Here is a 17,997-nt window from a genome sequence, read left to right as displayed (position 1 = left end):
AAGACTCCATCTCAAAAAAAAAAATAAAATAAAATAATAAATATCCTACTTGCAGTGCCCAAAGGTGCATGACTCATGGCACCTGAACAGTCACCCCTGGGGACAGCACGCACACCAGGGCCTCCTACGTCCCTCCTAGCCCTGGTGCGGGTCCTGATTCCTTCAACCACTGGGCCGCCGCCTAACACAGGCCCTACCAGGGTGCAGTTCCACCCTCCCCTGCACCCTGCCCATCAGCCAAGTCAGGCTTCCAGCTTCCAGCAGGACCCCCTGCACCCGTGCGGAGAGAGGGGCACGTCTGTCATTTGGTTTTCGGCATGTACTCGTGGGCCAGCCATGTGTGGGGAGCTGAGCTAGGCGCTTTCTTGCATCTCCACGCTGCGAGAAGCCATCAGGCCGCAGAAGTGCCACCTGGCCCACGGGGCCTCCACAGGGCTCCGGCTGCTGCTGGGTTGGGGTGCCAGGGGGCTGCTTTCTGCCTCCCCAGCGGCCTCAGAGGACCAACACGCACAGACATTTGAATGATCCCCTCTCACTCTGCTATTTAAATATTTCACAATATTCACTGTTACACAGTCCAAACACAACACTTCTCATCACGCCTGTTTTCCTGACTCTGAGCCTCAGCGTGGAGGAGTGAAACGTCCTCACAGAGAGCAATCTGCCGTTCAACATAATTGCTCTGGTAGGCTTAGTCTGTTAAGAAAGCTTTTAGAGGCAAAAGTTCAAACAGATAAAAAATCATTAATACAGATCCCCATCTCCCCAGCAGAAAGCCCACATTGCACTTGGTGAGCCAGCGGTCTCCGCACAGCCCTGAGGCCTCCCCTCCCGCAGCACCCCTGGGCATGGGCACCCATGGCGCTGGAGTCACCTGGAAAGCTTTCCCCACGGAGGGCGGCCTTGGGGCCATCCGCCTGTTCTCCAGACTCTCCCAGGGCCGCTTTCCCAGGGCCGCCTAGAGCTCCTCTGTGGTCCATGCCTTGCATCAGGCCAGCCATCAGCTCGGCCATGCTGTCCAGCTCCAGGTCACTCAGGCCCCTCGCCTCAGCCGGCTGCCTCTGCAGGTCCTTCAGGAGAGTGTGAATCCGTGCTCCTAGGGGCACACACAAACACGAGGACATGGTGGGTAGACGAATGCAAAGGGCCTCCGGGCTGCAGGGGTGTGGCGGCATCTGTGGCGTCCCAAGGCAGTGGCCACCTAGGGCCAGGTGCAGGCCGGCACTCAGAGAATATTGGGATATTGGACTTGAATCTCAAATCCACCTGACCCTGCGGCCATCACTGGTTCAGTTCCCTGGAGGTGGAAAGCCCATAGAACGGAAGAACAGACTCATCCACCCGCTCAAGAGCATGGAAAGCACGACTTCCGGAAAACACTGGAATGACCAAGCCAGGAAGAGAGACGGGCTGGGCAACTTCACCATGTCCTCCAGATGATAAAAGAATGGAATGAGCCATGTCCCCCTCACTTGGCAGAAGGAGAAACAATGCCTGGCAAGAACAGCGCCCTGCCCAGCACACCCTGCCCAGCACACCCTGCCCGGCACACCCTTCCCAACGCACCCGGCCCCCCACACCCTGCCCCAGCACACCCTGCCCTTCCCAACACACCCTGCCCCAGCACACCCTGCCCTTCCCAACACACCCTGCCCTTCCCAACATACCCTGCCCTGCCTGGCACACCCTTCCCAACACACCCTTCCCAACACACCCTGCCCGGCACACCCTGTCCGCACACCCTGCCCCAGCACACCCAGGCCGCACACCCGGCCGCACACCCTGCCCCCCACACTGCCCCCAGCACACCCTGCCCCAGCACACCCAGGCTGCACACCCTGCCCCCCACACTGCCCCCAGTACACCCTGCCCAGCACACCCTGTCCGCACACCCTGCCCCAGCACACCCTGCCCCAGCACACCCAGGCCGCACACCCTGCCCCAGCACACCCAGGCCGCACACCCTGCCCCAGCACACCCAGGCCGCACACCCTGCCCCCCCACACTGCCCCCAGCACACCCTGCCCAGCACACCCTGCCCCAGCACACCCTGTCCGCACACCCTGCCCCAGCACACCCAGGCCGCACACCCTGCCCCCCCACACTGCCCCCAGCACACCCTGCCCAGCACACCCTGCCCCCCACACTGCCCCCAGCACACCCTGCCCAGCACACCCTGCCTGGTACTGAAGAGCACCACAGAAGCGGGCAGCCATTGTTATTCCACACTTTCTCCTGCTACAACAAGTAGAGAAAAGCCTCCAGAGACTTTGGCCACCAGCGCATCCTAAACACGACACGGTGGCCCCAGCTGCCCATGTGCTGTGTGTGAAAATACAGTTGTAAGTGAATGGATAACTCGGGAGGCCAGATGCAGCCTTCTTCCAAAGCCAGCCCCTCAAGCCTCTGCTGGAAGTCTAGCTAACAACAAGAATACAGAGATGATAGTGGCTTGGGGGCCAGGGGAACCCCTGCTCTGTGGGGGCTCAGGAACGCCTGAGTGGGAGGAACTCGGGGCCCACAGTGCATGGCCCATCCCGAGCCCCTGGAGTGAGCCTCTGCCTCTAGCTGTGGCAAGGACGTCCCCGGCTGTCACCTGGGTAGAGACAGGAGATGAGGATGTCAGACAAACCCTCCTGTGACGGCAAAAGCCGCGACTATTGATTAAACGTAGTGGAAACGTGCTTCATCCGAAGACGCCATTTTCCAAAAAAAGACCCTTAAGATCTAGGCTGAGTGTGACACAGGTGGGAAGCCCCTCACCCTCTATCCTTGTTTCTGAGACCCCCGCACACACCCTTACACTCCACATGTCCCCACCCCTCCCAATAGTGCAGGTGGAGACCAAGCCCCTCGCTGTGATGAAGGTGGGTGGGGGCCTCCGGTTACATCCCACATAAACCAGCCTCGACCGCAGGCCCTTCTGTACAGTTCATCTGTGTTTTGCTTGTTTGTTCACTTGATAATGACAATGTAAAATAATGATAATGATGACGTAAAATAAAAGTAATGTGATTACTTTTATAATCAGAGAAGAAGCGACAGAAATTCTCTCTGGGGGTGCCTGCCCCCAGTGCCTGACCTGGGCACTCCTCCCCAATGCTGGGTCTCCATGAGTGCCCAGTAAGATGGGGTGGAGGGTGGGGGCCTGTCACAGGGCCGGCACCCCCAGGGATCCGGGACAGAGAGGCCGGGGAAGCAGGGGTGCTGGGGGATAGAGAACCCAGGCCCTTGGCTCCCACGCGGCTCAGCCATCTCGTGCAGAGCAGCAGAGATCACCGAGTGAAGACAGTGGAGGGGCCGTGCACTTATCCACATCACAACTCACGGTTTCTGGACAGGTGTAAGGGCAGGTGCAAGACAGTCCCCCAGGTTGACGCTGGGGTCAAAGGTAGGGCTGGTGAGGCAACTGGAATGGAGGGATGGAGCACCTGGTCGACGGTCTTTGCAAAGGGCGTCCTGCACACAGGGCCACAGTGGCGCCCCAGGCTGAGTGCTGGGCAGCGGCAGAGTGCATGGTGCGGGGAACAGGAATCCTGCATGCCATGTGGAGACATGGCAGAGCCCCTCTTGTGTGTAGGTGAAAACACAGAGGCCACGTCCTCAGAGGAAACGCCACTAGCATGAACCAACTCTGATGACATCTAAACACAGGCACACAGGGTCGAAGCCTCGTCCAAGAATGTGACTGCTGCCGGAAAAGCCCCTTAGAGGAAGGTAGCAGGGTCTAGGCCCCCGCTTCAGACAAGCAGCAACAGATGCAGGAGGAGGCAGAAAAACAGAATGGAAAATCGAGAATAGGGCAGTCGATGATAGAGCGAGGAGATAAGGCAGTTTGCGGAGCTGCTGTAGCCACGGCGAGACGGGTGCACCCACTGACTCAGCAGAGTGGGGAACTTAAAACAGAATCCGATACACATTCTGTAAGTGAAGAGCAGAGCGTCCGAACTTTAAAATCTTACGGAAGGACATAACGGAAGAAATGGTTTGTGAATCTGAGGACAGATCATAGAACTGATCACCGTTGGAAGAGCGGAATGGGAGACGTTCTGCGGAACCTCAGTAATCCCTGGGGCAGGCCAAGCCGCTGCACTATTGCTGGAGTCCAGAGGGAACGGGACAAGAAACACCTGAAAGAAAGCCCAGGTGTCTCTCAAATCTGGGGAAGAATATTCACTCAGGGACTCAAGACAGTCACTCAGTTCCAAGATAATAAAATGCAAGGATAAGCACGCTGTAACTTTGGCCAAGCTGCTGAAAGCCAGAGGTGGAGAAGATCCCTAGGAAGCAGCTGGGGTCGGGGCGGGGGGAAGACACGTTCCACACACAAGAATGGAAAGGGTCCTGGAGCTCAGAGGCCGCCAGACACACCATGTGTCCTGTAAGAACAATGTGTTTGATACAACGTGCATAGTCAGGCATTTGACGTTACAGATAACGAATGCCACATTTGAAGGGTTGAAAGAAAAATCATTCGATCCAGGAGTTTATATCCAATGACAATATCCTTCCAATGAGAGGGCGAAGGAGGGACATTTTCATATCACGTACGTGAACAAAGCTGGGACAGCGGGTCCCAGGGGCCACACCACAGGAAGTGCTGGGAGGAACCAAGGCTGAAGAGAAACACCAGACAGAAGCCCAGAGCTACGGGAGAAGCCAAAAAGCTCCGAAAGGGTAAATATGTGGTTACATAAACAAGAAAGACCGCCTTCTTTTCTCCTCTTACTGTATCTAAAAAACAACTGATTGTTAGTAAGGAAAATTTATTACCACTTTAAGGTAGGGTTCATAAAACAGCTGCAGGTGTGACCTGGATGGCGCAAGAGGCTAGAGGGACCTGGAGCCTCCGACTCACCACGTCCAGGAAGTGGCACGATGACAACTCCAAGGAGACTGTTTCCAACAAAGGCACCAGGATGTTTCAACAGAGAAAGTAAAGTCTTTTCCAAAAGGACATCTTCCGTGTTACCCAGAAATTGGACTTGTAAGTATTTACCCGAGAGAAGTGAAACCCATGGCCACAAGAGTCAAACGAGACTAGGGGTAGCAGCCTGACTCCTAATAGTTCCACAGACAGAGTCTAAAGTCCACGTGCCCGGCAACAGGAGAGCGGATGAGGAGGCCACAACCACACCAGCACTGAGCCAGAAGGAACCACAGAGACGAGAAAAAGGGGGACAGACCTAGAACCAGTCAGGCTGAGCGAGAGAAGCCGGTCACCAGAGAATCCACCGAATCCTGTTAACGGAAGATGAAATTCAAGGATGGGCAAGGTCTGCCCAGCGCAACCAGAGCCGCGTCACCTGCAGGAGGGGCTGGGGCAGGAGGAAGCATTGGGTGTGAGGGTGTGCCTTGCAGCGTGGCCGCTGATTCCACGCGCACGTGTCCAGCGCATCGTCATGTCCACCTGCAATCTGCGCATCTCGCCGTGCGTACACCCCACCTTCCAGCGCATCGTCATGTCCACCTGCGATCTGCGCATCTCGCCGTGCGTACACCCCACCTCAACAGCAATAAAGACTCTGCCCTGAAGAAGACTGATGGGCCCATTTCCCAGCTTTGAAGGAAAACCTGACTTTCTTATGTATTCAGTGTTGAAATCTCTGTCCTCATAAACGTTTATGTAAGATAGCTCATGGCCACGTCTCTACCTTCTTAAACGACACTGGCAGAGCGACGCAGAGGGGACACAGAATGTCCCGGACCCCACTGGGGTCTCACTGGGACCCTCCACTGTAGGGAGGTCCCGCCACCACCCTCCACCCTAGACGGATCCCACTGCGACCCTACACCCTAGAGGGATCTCGGCACAACCCTCTACACTAGAAGCGGAGGAATGATTTCTGCTTTTTACAAATTAAGAAATTCAGGCATTTTAGGTTTTTTTTTGTCTGCGCCAAATGCGTCACCAGGCCCGGGCTGCAGCCTGCAGTGTCTGCACGGGGCTTGACGGTGACGCTGCCTGTGGAACCCCCGTTCACTCAGCCGCACGTCCTGTCCTCTCCCCACGGCACGGGCTCTGTCTCGTCCACGTCGAGGCAGCGGGGCTGGCACCCGGTCCCCACGCGCCCCGTTCACTGCACACGCGGGACAGGAGTCAGTGTCTGGGACTGTCTAGACTCGCCCACGCGCCCTGTTCACTGCACACGCGGGACAGGAGTCAGTGTCTGGGGCCGTCTAGACTCGCCCACGCGCCCTGTTCACTGCACACGCGGGACAGGAGTCAGTGTCTGGGGCCGTCTAGACTCGCCCACGCGCCCCGTTCACTGCACACGCGGGACAGGAGTCAGTGTCTGGGGCCGTCTAGACTCGTATGACTTTCCAAACACCAGCGCTGGCAGCCTGTCGTGAGTTCTTTGAGGGGAAATTTTTTCAGTGCAGCCTCTTTTACCCATTAATTGAAGCTCGTTCTTCGGGGGCATCTCGCCACATGGCTGTCAGGACACATTTTTTTGAAGTGTTTCGCTTCGTTTCTGAACACTCTGTGCTGCGCCGCACCCCCCACCAGGGTCCCGCGTGGAAAGGGTCACAGACACAAGCCTCTGACCTTCCTGTGTGAAAAACGGAGTCCCGTCGGCGCCACTCCAGACTTCCTGTTGGTGACTAAGACCCTCTGACGGAAAGGCCTGAGCGTCCACGACAGGCGTTTCTGAGACAGCAGCGTGTCTACGCAGTGTAGCACGGGATGAAGCGGACAGAGGCGTTTAAAGTCAGTCTGTACACGAAACGTGTGACGGACACGGGCGTTCTGATCGGAGCGTGCTGGACGTCCACTGCCACCGACGTCCCCTGCTGGGGTGGCCGAGTCCCCTGTTACGGCCGACAGTAAAGCCTCCGAATTGCTTGGCACACAGTGGCGGCTTCTTTACCGTCGGGTTGAAGTGTCTGTATTAATCCCACATTTCTGATGCTCTGACACCTGGGGCCCTGCTGACCCTGGGGGGCTGCCCCTCCCACAGACAGCCAATTTCCAGATAGTGAACAGTCGCCCACTCCACGCAGGCTCTCCACATGCAAACCCTGCAATCCAGAGCCCACGCCCACCTCCGCCTCTGTGGGCTCACACTCCAGGCCACTGGCCTAGTCACCCTGCGGCAGGGACCAGACACGGGCAGCCTCTGGCCCCGGAGCGGCTGGAACTATTCCAACTGGGCAGTCCTGTCCCAGATGACCCTGCCTTGCCCTCGCCCAGCCTCCTGACAACCTGGTGCATCTCTGTATTGACCCGTGGCGTGGCCTGCCCGCTCCTCTCGAAATCTGTAAGTAACAAACTGCTGTTTCAATAGCAGCTGTACCCAGATCTCTTGGACTCGCCATCCTAAATCATAATAAACCTGCCGTTTAAAACAGAAGACAGGAAACACAGGGATTGGCATGGGGGCCGCTTACTCTTTTGTTTCTTCATTAGCCTCGAGGCTTGGAGGGGAGGGCAGCCTCCCTTCTCCGCACCCCCAGGGCCCACCACCCCCACACATCAGCCCTCACCATGCGTTCACTGACGGAACGCTGCCTTCAAAGAAAACTTCCAGCAACAAACTCAGGAAAATACATCTCACTTTCTCACAAACAAAAACATGCATAAAACCGCGGCAAAGCCTGTCTTCACCGCCACTCCTGTCTGCAGGTGACAAAGGGCTGAAGGGCTGGACAGTCCCAGGTCAACAGCACCCGTGCCCCGGCTCCTTCCACGCCGACAGGCTCATGCTGTTTCCCAGAGAAGATAAAAGATGTGCTCCAGAATTAAAGGTGTGTGCGTATCACAGCCCTCGGTGCTGCTTTGAAAATGTGCTGCTCATTGTAGCTTTCAGAATCAGAAGAGCCATCTCAGCCTCGCAACTGAGCCACCGAGCCACGAGCCCAGAGCAACCTTTCCATTTTCATTCACTGCAGTCTCCTCCCACCCCAGATCCTTTTCTTTCCCAGCGATTACCATCGCGGCAGTCTTATCTCGCTCGTCCATGTCCACAGGTCCAACGCTGGCAACAAAGGGCTCCCTTATCCCAAAGAAAATGGAATAAGGAAGTGCGGGGATGGGGAGGAAGAGCTGTGTCTGGAAAAGTCGGCGGCCACAGGCAAGAGCCCACGTTCTGCAGGGTCCCGGGCTGCACCAGGCGGAGCCCAGAAAACCCAGTGTCTGCCCACGAGTTCCTAACAGCCCCAGAGAACTGGCAGGAGGCACCAGAGCCCGCGGCAGGAGCCGGCACAGCTGCAGGGAGACCTGAAGGGCCCTTGGCATCGGGCATGGCCGTCCCCAGCAGTCAGCGTCGTCCGTGCTTAGGAGGTGAGGGATGTCCCCACACACGCCTAGCACTGGCCGAGATGTGTGTCAGAGTCAGCCCAGCCACGGCTCACAGCGGGCGCCAGTCCCCGTGATGGAATTTCATCGGAGGGAAGGAGACAGGGAGGTGAGCAGTGAGTGGAGGTTGCTGAGGAAAGGTCCTTCCTGTGGACACGAACCAGTGAACACAGGCTCGGCTGCCCAGCGGCCTCCTCGTCAGGTGAGCGGGGCAGGAGGCCCCGGAGTAACGACCTGACCAGAGGCCTCGTCTGGGGCAAAGTCCATTATTTCCGATGTCACAATTCGCAGGAAGTGGTGCGGCCTCCAAGTGTCGTAGAAAAATTCACTTCCAAGTCCAAAGATCCCTTTTGCCCTCCCAAAAAAGAGAAAAGGACTCTCCACACACTAGCTTGGCACAGCCGGCACCGCAAGGCCTGGGAGCCTCCACCTGTGTCTGTAGACACGTGTCTGTAGGCAGACCCCGCCTTCCCGAACTCCCAGGCAGCAGAGCGGCCACCATCCCCGCCACAGCCGGAGCCCTGCAGAGCTGTCACCGTCCCCTCCCGCCCCCGCTGCAGCCAGAGCTCCCCAGGGCAGCAGAGCAGCCACCGTCCCCCAGCAGTCGGAGCCCTGCAGAGCGGTCACTGTCCCCCCCACCACCGCAGCCAGAGCTCCCCCGGGCAGCAGCCCTGGGTCACCGCCCGTCTGGACGACCCCACTGCAGCTCCAGAGAAGGTGACGTGGTCCATGCGGGGGCAAGTTTGGAACAGAGTTCCATTAACCATTCTTCTGCAAGGCCCTGTGTCTCCTAAGAGGGCTGAAAAGCTAGTTGTGATATTTTGACAAACGGTGAAACAATAAAAATTACATGACTTCTCAACAAAGAAGGTTAAATGTTTTCGAATTTGGAATTTCCAGTGAAAATGAATCATGTTTTGCCATACTGATCCGCACATAAACTTTTCTGAGCCCCCCAAGATTTACAAAATGATGTGCACAGGCTGGAGTATTCAGTTCAGAGTGGCTACAGTGTTGCTAACAGGAAAATGACAAAAGAAAGAGAAAGCTGACATCAGCCAGACACAGTGGCTCACACCTGTAATCCCAGCACTTTGGGAGGCCGAGGCGGGGGAATTGCTTGAGCCCAGGAGTTGGAGACCAGTCTGGGCAGTATAGTAAAACCCCATCTCTACTAAAAATACCAAAAATTAGCTGGGCTTGGTGTCAGGTGCCTGTAATCCCAGCTACTCAGGAGACTAAGCCAGGAGAATCGCTTGAACCTGGGAGGTGGAGGTTGCAGTGAGCCGAGATTGTGCCACTGCACTCAGCCCGGGCGACAGAACAAGACTGAAAAAAAAAGAAAAGCAAGCAAGCAAGCAGACATCACCACGCGTCCCGGGGCGAGGCGCTCGCCCTTTCCCTGCGGGGCAGGCTGGTGCTTCTCCCACCACCTCGAAGGGAAGAGGCTGCAGTCTGTGTTTCTAACAGCAAACACCGTCACTGTCGACACGGATGAGTCCTGCTTAACACAAAGAAAGAGGTGTGTTGACACACCCTGAACTTTGCAAAATGATGCTCATTCCCCTCTCAAACCCACACGGAGGCCAAGCGCCTGCTCTGAAGGGGAATTCCACAGCAAGCCACGTTTCCAGAATGCCACGGCTGGGCAAGGCCTCCCTCACATCACGGTGAAAAGGGGCAGCCGTGCCCGGTACAGCCTGGTGCAGTGAGCAGCACGCTCAACCATACGAACAGCCTGCTTGTATTGACAGAGAGAGCTGGGAACAGAGTCTGTGGAACTGGCAGGCGTCCACCCTTGAGAAACTGAGGCCCTGTGGTGGACCAGGAAGGGAGGAAGAAATGGCAACGTGAGCAGAAAGGCCATCGAGCCCGGCGGGAAAGCCAGGGCACCCTGGCCAGATGCGGCCAGGCTCGGCGTGGAGCTGTCAGCGCTGACCCACCAGGGGCTCCTCTGCTGTGACTGCAGCCACCTGCATGCTTTCTCAGGCCTAATGATTCTAGAATCTGTACGGTGTTAGCTCACATTTCTCTTTCCATCACTGCAGCTAGGACCTTGGTTTCCACAGACATAGTTAAAGTTCCCATCAATCCAATCATCCATCCTTATGCTGCTCTGCTCTGGGAGTTGCCAGGCTGGACTCCCGTGAAGAAAGGCTGACCATGTTCCCTGAGTCTTGGCCCCAGCGCTTGTGGTCTGTGGTTTTGGGCAAGCTCGCTAATTTCTTCGTGCCTCGGTTTACCTATCTGTAAAATGGTGACAAGTGAGGCATGTGCCCAGCATACTGTAAGTGCTTAATAAATTATAACTATTATCATGAAACAAGGTGATAATGAGAAATCATTTAAGTTTTCCACTCTCTTTGCCCTTTCCCATCCATTGTAAAAACAAATACTTGGTTCTCCGTGAGAAGCTCTTGCCACAGCTCATTGTGATCCTTAGGTGAGAAGCAAAGAATGCAGTCAGAGAGCCCCTTAGATGCTCAGTGACACGAGCTGACAGGTTCCTTCCAACTTGCTCAAGATCGAATTCAAGATTATGCATTTTGAAACTATTTTCTGCCACAATATTAACCAAAATATTAACCTACATTCAAAGAAATATGAACCTCTCATTAAAGTCAAAGCCCAGTCTCCATCCGTCCCTCCCCCCACTAACCTGCCCACTGACTGCACCAACCTGTATCGGGCATTTATTGTCATCAAAGCCCGGGAACAAACATTACTCTAAGAAACAATAGAAAATTCAAAGCTTCGTTTTCTTGAGGACTACAATATTGTTCTCACACCAACACAGACACACTAAAATGTTTTGGAGGCCAGAAATACTTGACCAATGGATACAAGCAGCAAACAGTTCACAGGGAAAATGCACTGTGAAGACCCTGTGAAGAGACTCAACGACACCCCATCTCACGCCACGTGTCTTCCCCTCAAGTGCACAAGCATCTGGGCTGACCTGCTCTCCAAGCTGGCACCAATTACAGTACACGGAACACAAGTTCCAACCAAAAAACCCCCAAACTTTTATAAAGCGATGTCATCAATGTGTAAATTACTGCCTATATTTTATCCCTGGAAATTAACAACTACATTGACATAAACTTAAATCTAACTAGTATCTTTTCATTATAAACTCTTAAAACATAAAACGTATAAGATGTTACCTTTTATCAAGAGGTTAAAAAATACCCTTCTTATTTTTAATCTCTAACAAAGGCAATCCAATTAACTCACTGATTTTTAAAAAGATAAACCCGGCTGGGGCACAGTGGCTCACGCCTGTAATCCCAGCACTTTGCAGGGCCGACGTGGGTGGATCACCTGAGGTCAGGAGTTCGAGACCAGCCTGGTCAACATGGTGGAAACCCCGTCTACCAAAAATATAAAAATGAGCCAGGCGTGGTGGCGCACGCCTGTAGTCCCAGCTACTCAGGAGGCTAAGGCAGGAGAATCGCTTGAACATGGGAGGCGGAGGTTGCAGGGAGCCGAGATCGCGCCATTGCACTCCAGCCTGAGCAACAGAGCAAGAGTCTAACTAAAAACAAAGAAAAAAAGATAAACCCAAGTGATGTCTCTTGAAAACACAAAAAAATTACCTTATAATTTTTGGGATCTAAGTTATGCTGAACAAAAAAAAGTGGCAAGAATATATTTTAAATATAAAAGAAATAAAATATATGAAAAATAAGAACAGAAAGTAAGCAAAACAACTCTTTGCTGTTTGCTAAGCCTCATGACAGACACACCAAGTTTAGGTGGTGTAGTGTGGCACTGAGGGCGTGAACGATAAGAAAACACAGTCATCTGAGGGAAGAGGCCGTGGGGCGGAGGCGGCCATGGGTGCTCTGCCGAGCGCTGGAGCTTGGCCGGCAACAACGCTATTTCCTGCAGGCCCTTTTGCCTCAAGCGGGGCAGTGTGTGTGAGACCCACCTTCAGACTTCAGGAGCACTGGCCAAGGCAGAAAAATAGATCAATGTATTCATGAGAGATTTTTAAACAAGTGTTGAATCCAGGCTGTGTTTCTGGTAAAGGCTAACATAACCAGGACATTCAGCTGACGAGCACTTTCCATTTTCGAGCACCTGGGCTCACCGAGAGTGTCCCCCAATCTCCAACCTCGACATGCAGGGCTGAGATGTCCACCCTCAGCAGCTCGAAAAGTGGCAGCTCTGCCGCCCTGATCTGGAACTGACGCAGCAGGCGGGCCTTCCTGTGTCCCCTGCACTGACCTTCGCTGCAAAGCTAACCCAGGTGAGTCCCAGACTTCACCAGCTCCTGGAGCCCAGAAACCAATGGGCATTTCTAGAAGGTCAAGGAGCATCTATGGGGAAAGACCATTTCTCCTTAAGATCTCAGTGTCATCTCCAGCCCCTCTAATTCCATCCTTGTGAATATAACCCAGAGGGGTTACTGAGGTCAGATCCGTCATGCAGAGTGAAGAATGTGGGTGATCATGGAGCCCTGCAAAGTTTTCCTCTTTCCTGGTCAGTGAGACGCTGCGTATCTGCAGCACCCCGACCCAGCACGCCTCTCCCTCCGTGTCCTGTGAACTCTCCCATGATGGTCGCACCCCAGCCACTCTGGCCTCCTTTCTGTTCTTCCAACCCAACGTGCTGGTGGAATTATCCCGCCAGTTTGCAGCAAATGGTCCCCACACAACACCGAGAAGCAGGGAAATATTATTCTGTGCATCCCACCCTGCTTACAGCAACGTTTGTTCCTCTTAGCACCTCATGCTGCCTCCTATACAGGAGGCCAGGGCCTGTCACTGCCCTGCCCCTGCCTGCCCACACCACCCGCTTTTCCGCTCCTGCCCCTGCCTACCCACACCACCTGCTTTTCCGCTCCTGCCCCTGCCTGCCCACACCACCAGCCTGTCTATTCCTGCCCCTCCCTGCCTACACTGCCTGCCTTTCTGCTCCTGCCTCTCCCTGCCCACACGGCCCCTTTCTGCTCCTCACCCCACGTCCTACTCCAGGCGATCTGCAGGCAGTCTCTCTACTCTGCCTGGGGTGGGGAGGTGGTGGGTGGTATGAGCCACGCCCTCCCCTTCAGGGACAGATGAGAGCTTCAGGGGGTGAAATACTCCCTCCACCCTCTTCTCTCTTGTTTCCTTTCCCGTCCTTTCTTCCTTCTCCCTGTCCTTCCTCCCTCCCTTGCTGGCTGCCTTCTTTCCTTCCTTCCTGCCACAAACATTTACTGCACATCTCCTTTGCACCAGCTACCTTTGAAGGTGCAGAGATAAATCCATGAGCAAAGAACTTTCTTTTGTGTGACTTCCATCTATGTTAGAATAGATGGGAAAGAAACCATAAAACCATGAAGGCACAGAATGTCTGCTGGCGATCGATGCTGCGGAGAAATAACCCAGGGTAAGAAGGACTGGGGGCTGGAGGACTGCTCCTTCATACGGCACTGCCAGAGAAAGCCTCACTGAGAAGGTGAAGTTTCGGCAGAGGCCTGAGGAAGGTGAGTGTGGGCCTGGCGGGGCTGGGAAGCTGTCTTCAGGCGGGAGTAGCAGTAGGCACTGACGCCATGGAGAGAAACTGCCTGGAATGTTCGGCTGGAAGAACAGACAGGAGGCCAGAGTGTCCAGAATGCAGCCCCCACGTGGAGAGTTCACAGTGATATGGGAGCACTGGGAAGGGGAGAGCTGTTCCCTTTAAATGATACAGAAGTGGGAAGGGAGGTGCTGGTTTGAGGAGGGCAGGTCCCTGGCCGGGGCTCCATCCCCACGGACCTAGGTGAGGACAGGCACTCCTGCCTTCACCACCAAATGCTGCATTTCCCAAGACCACCCCGGCCCCTGCCACACCCCCATCCCGTGCCTATAAAAAGCCCCAAGACCCCACAGCAGGCACGCACACAAGCGGCTGGATGTCAAGAGGAGCACGTTGGCAGAAGAGCAGACGGACAGACAGCAGCAGGCCACCGACCAGCGGAACGATGCAGAGTGTGGCCAGGGCCTGTCTGAGGAGAGCCCAGGCCACTGAGCACCCAGACTCCAGGGGAAAATCATCTCCCTTATGGCTCCCCCATCTGCTGAGAGCTAATTCTACTCCATACAACCTTGCACTTACTCTCCAAGCCCACGTATGATCTGATTCTTCCAGTACACGAAGGCAAGAACCCAGCATACAGAAAGCCCTCTGTCCCTGTGATAAGACAAGGGTCTGATTGAGCTGACTAACACAAGCCACCTATAGACGGCAAAATTAAAGGTGTGTAACACACGCCCACTGGGGCTTTAGGAGCTGTAAACATTCACCCCTAGACTGCCGTGGGGTCTGAGCCCACAGACTGTCTGTCTGTCTGCTCCCCTAGAGGTTTGAGCAGCGAGGCATTGAAGAAGCGAGCCACACCTCCATCGCACACCCTGTGAGGGAGACAAGGGAACTTTTCCCATTTCAACAGGACACGGAGGGAGAGGAGTGGTGGGTGGGGGGTGCCACAGATATGCAGGGTCTCGCAGACCAGGCAAAGAGCTTTGATTTTTACTGAGAGAGCTGAGAAGCCCGTGGTGTGCTCTGAGCAGTGGGATATCATCTGATTGACAAATTTACAAGAACCACTCTGCAGGCCTGAGACAAGGTCAGAGGCAGGAGGCCAGGTCTGGTCAGATCTGGTGAGGGGTGGTGGGTGGGGGGTACGGGGAGGAGCCGGCTGGTGGGGAGGAGTGAGCATCCCAGGTGTGCTCGGAAGGCACGTGGCGCAGGGTCTGCCAACAGACTGGACACGGGGGGACAGAAAGAAAGGGACCTAAACGGATGGTGGCCCCACAGCCACGGTGTAGAAGCCGTGGGAGGGTTTGTTCCAGGTGTGGGGTCTGGGCTGGGCTGGGAGGCCCTCAGGAGCCTGACAGGCACCCACACCGCCATGTTTGGTCTTGTGCCAGTCCAGGTGGGATAAGAGTCCTGCTGGTCACAGGCAGGGCATGTCAGGGCGGAAACCTTAAGAGATACACAGCCTTCCAGAAAAGGTCCACAGCCTTCCAGAAAAGATCCACAGCCTTCCAGAAAAGACAGCATAATGCACATGTCAGGGCAGAAACCCAAAGAGATCCACAACCTTCCAGAAAAGGCAGAGAGACAGGCGTTCTCTGGAGTCAGCCAAACCCGGCTCAAGCTCTACACCACCATTCACCATGGTTGGGACTCAGGGAACCCTGTCCAGCCTCTTCCAGCCTCAGGATTCCTCCGTGTGAAACTGAGTCAATAACTCCCATTCGAATGGGTTGCTGAGAAAATGAAATACAGTAAGTGTGTTGTCTACTACCTGCTAATGCTCAGTATTCAGTGACAGGAAGTTGTGTCCCCTCTTCTAACATCGCTGTAACATTTAACGACTCAGAGAAACTCTCTCTTACGGCTGCTACGCATCCGTTTTCCTTTGACTGACTCCCTTTGGTTCGAGTCTTGTTAAATGGATGGGAGAGCAGAAATACAACTGCCCTGAAATGAAACCTCATGTTCTTTATGGTAAAGACCAGAGAACAGGAGGCATTTTCAGTGGGCCTCTTAGAATCACTATAATAAGAAATATCCACATTCAAAATGGAATAATAAAGTCCAATTCCAAAAATTACTTCCCCTCATCTGAAAAAGAAACTTTTTAGGTTATCATTAATGAAAAATAACTTTTAAAAAATCATAAGTATACAAGAGAAGATTCTAAGTCACTGGGCAGCTTATGGGAGAACAGTTAGCGTGTACTAGGAATCCTCTCCCTGTAACCTCTACAAACCACACACACAGCATTTTATGGACATGCTGAGTCAGCTCAGAAGCATCCACTACCCGCCATTTGAAGATGAAGAGAAATGAAGAAGAATGTTTTGCAGTGTCCAGTGAGCCCTGGTGGGTTGAAGAAGGGCTGCAGCACAGGGCACAGATAACAAGAATATCAAAGTAAAACGTTGTGTTCCATCAACCACACCATATAATTCTGCAATCTGGCCAGTTTATAATGACATTTTAAGTAGCTTTCAGTGCTCCAAGTAGGCTCTCATAAGGCAATTACACAAAATGTCAGGATATTAAATGTGTAAAGCCTGGAGTAAGACATCAGCTCACATGACTCTGCATGCTCAACTGCCACAGCCCGGCCTACTGAAATTACATGTCATCCTAAGGTCTTCCAAACAAAATGGTACAAGCTTTAAAGAATCAGCAAAGCCTGCAGATAACCTCACCACAACACTGTTTTCACAAGACAGTGGGAATAATGCACAACAGCTTTTGCTTCTAAGTGCCTTTACAACCACGTATACATGAAGGTACACAGCCACATCTGAACACCCACCATCACCATCAGCAGCACCAGCATCACCAACACCATCATCACCATCATCATTGCTATCACCATCACCATCATCACCATCACCATCAACACTATCATCACCATTAACACCATCATCATTGCCATCACCATCAACACTATCATCACCATCATCATCACTATCGCCATCAACACTATCATCACCATCATCATCATCACCATCACCATCAACACTATCACCACCATCACCAACGCCATCATCACCATCGCCATCATTACCATCACTATCAACACTATCATCACCATCATCATCACTATCACCATCAACACTATCATCACCATCACAACGTCATAATCACCATCACCATGTCATAATCACCATCACCATCAACACTACCAACACCATCATCATCGCCATCACCAATGCCATTATCACCATCAACACTATCAACACCATCATCATCACCATCAACACCATCATCATCACCAATGCCATCATCACCATCACCATCATCACCATCACCATCAATACTATCAACACCATCATCACCAATGCCATCATCACCATCACCATTATCACTATCGCCATCAACACTATCAACACCATCATCATCACCAATGCCATCACCATCACCATCACCATCAACACTATCAACACCATCATCACCATCACCAATGCCATCATCACCATCACCATCATTATGATCACTACCAACACTATCATCACCATCACCATTATCATCACCATCACCATCATTACCATCACCATCAACACCATCATCATCATTGCCATCATCACCATCATCACCATCAACACTATCATTACCATCATCAACACCATCATCATCACCACCATCCTCACCATCACCCACCATCATGGGGAATGGACTGTGCTCCTTTGGTTTAGAGGACATACAGCCCATTTAATTGCTGGAGTCCAAAACTTGGGTATTTGCAGAGGATTCAGGTAAATTCAGTAGGAGCTCATTATTGCATTCTCTCCTTATCTGGGCTTCCACAGGGAGAAACTGACATAATCATAGGCCAGCCTGCTGTCTATTTTCACTGGAAACAATACAGATGTAGTAAAATGTATGCTCCTTCCAATTTGATGGTGTAACAGCATCACAGCTTAGTGGCGTGCATCTCTCCCTCACTAAAGAAAAGTGCCCACACTGCAGCCTGGGAGGAAGCTTCTCCTGCACTGTCACACTCACAGGGCTCTGCATTCACCCAGTCTAACGCTTTCTCTATTGAATGCAATAGTGAGGCAAAGAAGAAAAAAATGTATCAAATTAGCTCTGGCATTAATGACGTGACTTCAGTGGGGTATGGGGATTGGCAGTCAAATGGCTTTCTAAAGAATGCTTCCTTTAGGTTCACGTTAGTGTGAGTTTGCACACTCAGAATGTGAACT

At 53.3% G+C, this 17,997-nt stretch overlaps 1 protein-coding gene across 1 annotated transcript in view; it reads right to left on the bottom strand.

Moving 5' to 3' along the window:
• PTPRN2 (protein tyrosine phosphatase receptor type N2) overlaps nucleotides 1-17,997 on the bottom strand; it is a gene marked incomplete at its 5' end in the record, with an annotated part of 1,004,492 nt that overhangs the window by 572,135 nt on the left and 414,360 nt on the right. Inside the window, 1 exon segment of the mRNA NM_001305920.1 lies at nucleotides 875-1,096. Coding sequence (NP_001292849.1) covers nucleotides 875-1,096 — 222 coding nt within the window.

The sequence above is a fragment of the Macaca nemestrina genome, chromosome 4, assembly GCF_043159975.1.
Source record: "Macaca nemestrina isolate mMacNem1 chromosome 4, mMacNem.hap1, whole genome shotgun sequence".
Classification (NCBI taxonomy): Eukaryota; Metazoa; Chordata; class Mammalia; order Primates; family Cercopithecidae; genus Macaca; species Macaca nemestrina.
Note: the sequence above shows the minus strand (reverse complement) of the source record. Positions and strands in the feature narration are given on the sequence as shown.